Genomic DNA, 6,340 nt, shown 5'->3' with positions numbered 1-6,340 from the left:
ATTTTTTACCTTTACGAGGAATGTACTATATTGGGGTTTTCTCCTATATAAAGGGGACCCCAATCATTTTGTAATGCATCTGAGATCTTTCACTACAATATAACATTCTATTCTTCTCTTGTTTAACGTGCTCTACATTTATTCTTCAACTTTATTGCCTTTACTTTATTGTTCATACTTTATTGGTCTCAGCTGACCTCGAGGTCCCTAAATAGCCAAGCTCGAGGCCCCTACTGTTCCAACAACATTGATTTGGTTCATTATTTCTTCTTGCTTAAGCTCAATATTACTTGTATAATCACTAGTATTAGAATATATCACATATCTTTAAAACCATAAATCATTTTTAATTGTTACTTACATTTTTCGAGGTAAACAAAAGTCCCATCAAATCCAGGATACTTCGACAAACATTGAAAAATAGATAAAAAATTATAGAAACTGTACTAAATAAAAAATTGATAAATAATGTACTAAATAAAAAAAAAATTGATAAAAAATAGTCGAAATTACAGCAATGTTTCTCCAAATTTGAGTACAAGTTATATATTTCTTCCTTTTCATATTTTTCATTAATTCTAACCGTCAAAATTTATTAAATATTTGAGGTTGACCAAAAGTACTAATTTTACAAAATTAAAGGACCAAAATTGCTCAAAAATATATTTAAGGAATTATTTTGTACCTTACCCCAACATAAGGGCAACTTATGTTATTTTCGTTAACACAGTTAAACATCCATGGCAGGGTGAACAAAGTTAGAGGAATTACTGCTACTTAAGAAGAAATCAGAGACGCTCTCTAGAAACTGAGCAAGAAATGGCGGGTTTATTGGCATGGGCAGCAGATGTAGTAGGCGGCGGGCAAAGCAACGACGAAGATGACAACAACCCCAATTCGATTCCTTTAATCTTTACACCAGAACAACAAACCTACCTTCAGGATTTGAATCGAAAGGCCACTTCTCTTAGCCGTACGATCCAAGATCTACGGCTCAGACTCCCTCCTCCTGACATCTCACAGCGTCTTCCTCATCTCCACGCTCACTCCCTTGCTTCTAATAATGCTCTCGCTCTTCAACTTAATGCTCACTCTGCTACTAAAGAACAGGTCAAATTTTCTACTTTACCCCTCTTTTTCATTTTCAGCTTTTTTATGACTTAATTTATTTTGTTTGCAACTATAGACATTGTAAAGACGCGGAACAAGATTTTAAGTCAGTGTGTGTGGAGTTTTACAACACCCATTACTCTTTTGTGATAATAAGTGCTGACTTTGTATAACAATATAATGTTGAGCCAGTAGCAATAAGTGCACCTGAATCTGTTACTCAAGGAACCAACTAAAGACATTGTAAAGATTCAATATTTTGTGAAAAAAATGATTTGTACTGTTGTCTGTAGAGGCGATCAAGATTTTTAGATCGATGTGTGCAGAGTTCTACAACACTCGTCACTCTTTTGTCACAGCGAGTGCTGACTTATATAAATTTATACCTATATTGTGCCGATAGGAGTGGGTGCATCTATTGCTGTAGGAGCCAACTAAAGACATAGTAAAGATTCAACATTTTGTGTAAAATGCCTCTAGAGGCGATCAAGATTTTTAATCATTTGTCTTAAACAACACTTATCACCCCTTTGTGATAATGGGTGCTGACTTTATAAATATATACTCCCTCTATTCCACTTTATGTGAAAGGATTTTTCCTTTGACCGCTGTTGTCAATCACATATATATTTTAAAATATTTTGAATTGTTAACTATTGTGGCTTATAGTACTTTTTACGTAGTTTCCAAATATGTAAATTTTATTTTAAAAAGCTTGAAGATTCTGTGTCCAAATTCACACCGAACATTAGTCAGTTTGATCCTCGTACTCCAAACTACGACACATAAAGTGGAAAGAGAGAGTACTCATATTGAGCTGATAGAAGTGTCTGCACATGAAACTATTGCTGAAGGAGTACATTCTCCGGTGATTTTTTTGAAATCATATGTTGGTGTACGGCCCTTATCGTCCAAGTAACATGATTTAAAACCAATACTTTCCATATCTGTTTCAGCAAGCAATTTATGGTGTAGGACAAGAACAAGCCATACTCAACTAGTAGGACCAGGAAATTGGAGGTCTAGCTCAAGTATCCCAAAATTGACCTTTGAATGGATTCAGAGAATAGAATCAGGGGAAAAATTTAGAACTTGTGAAGAAAGGTTGAGTGAAACTTGAGGAGAAAAAGTTATCTGCAAAGATTCACTTTTTTCAGGTCTCCCTTTTCTTTTTTTTGCTTAATGGAGGAGACTTGTAATAGCTGCTAAAAACTCCCTATGCATACAGAAATTATTGTAATCCGGTGACAGAAAATGCCAACATAATCTGAACCGCTAAGTTAATAACTGCCTGTTTCCCCTGATTTCTTGGTGAATTCGGCTAACTTAGGTCTGATATTGTTATTATTGATTATGTTGGGTACACGAGGTCAGGAAAACAGTTAAATCGTTAAACTCGAAAAATGTTCAATGGCCCCTGGCACACTTTATTTATTCTAGATATAAATAGGTGGCATCCCCTAAAGCAAGCAGTCAAAGTTTTATACTAGCTATGGCTGATACCACTTGCTTCACGCACACAACTCGCGTTGTCAAAAATTTCCCATCCATCATCTGGAAGATCCTTGTTGTGTGTCACTTATGTTACATCTCCATATGCCTGGTATAGCCACAAACAGGAGCTTTCAGATTTTCGACAGAAGATGGGATCAGAACTTAATAAATTTATAACTTTCTACTCCATTGCCTGTGGGAGCTTGCTGATAGCGATAATCTATCTATCAGATTGCCTATTTGTCTATTTGTCTGGTGAAGAGAGAATGGAAAAGCTCTCAATAGGGTAAGCACAAAATACCTCGTCAAGTCCAAAGCTCCAGTTCAAGCAAAATAAGTCCAAAAAAGAGATGTCTGCCTTCGTCTCACTCAAGCTAAAGCTCAGTCTGCTTTAAGCAATTCATCACTTTGCATTATCTGGATCTAAAGACCAGTCAAGATATGATATATAAGTCATATATTTATAGCAACAAATATTTTGCATAAACAAAAATTATACTAATGTCAATATTCATTATTTTCTTGTGATCAAAGATATGATATACTAGGAGGCTACTTCATTGAGAGAGCAAGTCTTATGGGATGTTTGCCATTCCTAATTGCTTTTCACACTGACATTATAGAAGTCAGAAGAATCCAAACAGCCCCAGAGCAGAAGTATTGGAATTAGATTTATCTTTCCAATTGGCTAGAAGTAGAGCATAGGACCTTGCTTAATGTATTACACAAAGTTTCCAAATGATATGAATACAATGAAGGTTTTGCCTAGGTGTCAGTTTTCTCGTTACTTTCCTCTGTATTCTTTGAATAGGTGAGGATGTTATTAATAGTACGAAACTTTTACTAGCTCTCCTATTGCTTAACTATTATATTTAATTTGTATTTGCTTTTGTTATTAACTTTAACAATCTGTATAATTATGATTCTTGGAATGCCGTATTAGATTAAGAGATGGTGCTATTTATTGAAGACATAATTTAAGTAAATTAAAAGTGTGCTCTTTCTAACAGCTTAAGCTTTTAGATGAGATGATCACACACTTCCATATGGTATCAAAGCGGGCTAAGGTCCTGGGTTCAAGTCTCACCACCACCAAATATCAAAAAGAATGTCCAAGTGCTTGGATTCAATTATGTATTCGACACGCCCCCTTAGGTGCGGGCTTGATTCTTTTTCAGTAGCCAAGCACGTGAAAATCTTTTTAATAATGGGTGGTGGTCTGACACGAGGGCAAGACCTCTGCTTGCTCTGATACCATGTTGGAGGTGCGTTACCATTTCAAGTAAAAGCTTAAGCTGTTAAAGACAACTCACTTTTATCTATTTATTATATTATGTCTCAACGCTATTGAGTTCTTTGGCTAGATATTAAGGACTTCAAAGATGATACTTTTGAATGCCCTGGAATATGCATTTAGAGCTTGGAAATTTACGTATAATAGTTTGTGCTAACTTGATGGCAGGCACAATTAAGAGAAATTACTCTGCAAGAAGAAAATTCCGAGTATGAGAAGGCTATCTCAAGTTATGAGAATAAGATTCAGGAGAAGTCAAAGGAAGCAGACCTTCTACACAGCAAGTTGAAGGTTGGTCATAACCACCTCCTTTAAAGAGTCTTTTATGAGTCTCTCTCTCTCTCTCTCTCTCTCTCTCTCTCTCTCTCTCTCTCTCTCTCTCTCTCTCTCTCAGAGTTAAGTAAGAATTCAACTTTTTTTTCTGCATGTCCCATGTAGCCATAAACTGATATAAGCTCACCAGCATGCACAACAGATGAGTCAGTCCTCTGTGTAGTTATGCATGGAGTAGAAGATATCATGTACAAATTGTTTTACAAATTGTATTAATGGATAAGTTACATGATCGCCTGTATCAAATGTCTGAAGTTCTCACAAGTTTTTTCTGGCTATATTAACCTTCATCCAGTCCACTGATTCCTTTATACACAATCATCTCTGTTACTGGGATCTTGATTGATATAGAACGAGATTTATGGATCATATCCAATTAGCAGGAACTGGCCTTAATTGAGGAAAACTTGAAGTCAGAGTTAGAACAGGCACAGGCTGCAGCAGCCAGCCAGTCTAAATCAAATGATTTTCTGATTAAAAATAATGGTGAAGATCAAGAAGATGAGGAATCCGCAAATTCTGCATTGCTGGAGAAATTAGAGGAGAGAAAGAAAGAACTGGTGTGTAGCTTAGTTTATCTCTGTTGCATCATAATATCCAATGTAAACTGGTTCTCCTCCTTTTCCATAGCTTGTGCTGAACTATTTTATATTAGACATCAATGGAAGAAGCAGTTCATGACATGGAGAAAAAATGGGCAAAAATTCAAGATTATGCGCTCAAGCAACCTTCCCCAGGTACCCAACTACGAACATATACTAGCTTACATTATTGTGTATAATGAAAGTGGCACCCTTTTTATATTTTAGATTTTCCATTATAAGATTATAAGTTACGAGAAAGGGTCTTTTTTTTATTTTCCTGAAACGGAAAAGGCTATTAAACTTGTCGAATTAGCTTGATGTATTCGTTCATCGAGATTCATCAACACCTATTGTGTATGGTCAAACCATTATAGATAGATTGGTGTCTTTAAGATTTCTTTCACTTCATGCTTATAAAGAAACTGGTTTATTTCATATCTCCATGCACGTTATTTTAAATAAACATTGGTAAACTAGTTAGAAATTTTAGGGGAATAAAGCTACATAATGACATTTTATAACATGATGAGCCTAAAGAATGACATATTATAACATGATATGCCCAAAATCACGATCTCTCATGCTATTTCTTTCAGCTCAGCGAGAGAAAATATTGGATAAGCAGCTTCATAGTCTAATGGAGCAACTTGCTTCAAAGCAGGTGAATGACCTGCTCGTTTGTTATTCTCTTTATATTTGGCTTCTGTTATGCAACTATCGATTTGTGGCTCCTAATTGTTTGTGTTTACCTACTTTAGGCCCAGGCGGAGGGCCTAGCTAACGAAGTCCATCTAAAGGAGATGGAATTAGAAAGATTGAATGGCCTTTGGAGTAAGCTTGAAGCTAGCAATGCCGATATTAATGCTGCCCGGAATAGGTATACAAGAAGCAGCATCGACAGGGGACGTGTTTCTTCAGATTATATTGTTGATCCTCGTCAAAAGCCTGGCAGAATGGAGAATTTGCAGAAGCTTATGTTGCTTAGGTCAGCTTTCGTTGTGTACATTTTAGCACTCCATATTTTGGTATTCATTAAGATATCATTCTAGAGTTGAGCCCAGTAGTATTTGCTTCGTGAATTTTTGTTAAACTTTTAAATGTATAAAATGTAAAAAGTCCCTGCATACAATGTAGTTTGCTTGAGAAGGAACATGTATAACCTGTAATTTCTGCCTAGAAATATTTGAATATTCACAATAGTATTGTCTACTCGGTTATAATGTAACTAGCTTCTGTTCTTTGTTCTAATGCTTCTTATTTAGAGACCAGGAATGTTCCGCGATAACTTTGCTTGATGTAATTGTTTTAGCTTAAAATTTGTCAAATTCCTATAAGTTTTTCAAAAAATATTACGTTTAGTATAAAATTTGACTTAATGTTAAGTTTTTCAAAAGAAAATTTATAGCTGTCAAGAATGGCCGATGAATTCCATGAGCTTTATGTTATTTTTTTCAGAGAGAAGCATTGTCGACTGAATCCATCTACTTCCATTTTCAAAAATGTGAAGCGAAAAGGGAATTATCCT

At 35.4% G+C, this 6,340-nt stretch overlaps 1 protein-coding gene across 1 annotated transcript; it reads left to right on the top strand.

The window, feature by feature from the left end:
* Positions 1-705: 705 nt before the first annotated feature.
* LOC109238367 (sarcolemmal membrane-associated protein) lies at positions 706-6,063 on the top strand. Its single transcript, XM_019404801.1, has 6 exons — positions 706-1,110; positions 4,067-4,189; positions 4,615-4,791; positions 4,887-4,968; positions 5,412-5,476; positions 5,574-6,063. Exons 1-6 carry the CDS (start codon positions 820-822, stop codon positions 5,862-5,864), a joined length of 1,029 nt encoding a protein of 342 aa, XP_019260346.1. The 5' UTR covers positions 706-819; the 3' UTR covers positions 5,865-6,063.
* The last annotated feature ends 277 nt before the right edge of the window (positions 6,064-6,340 follow it).

Source organism: Nicotiana attenuata, unplaced genomic scaffold (assembly GCF_001879085.1).
Source record: "Nicotiana attenuata strain UT unplaced genomic scaffold, NIATTr2, whole genome shotgun sequence".
Taxonomy (NCBI): Eukaryota; Viridiplantae; Streptophyta; class Magnoliopsida; order Solanales; family Solanaceae; genus Nicotiana; species Nicotiana attenuata.
The sequence above is the reverse complement of the archived record's forward strand: the minus strand, read 5'-3'. Positions and strand labels throughout refer to the sequence as shown.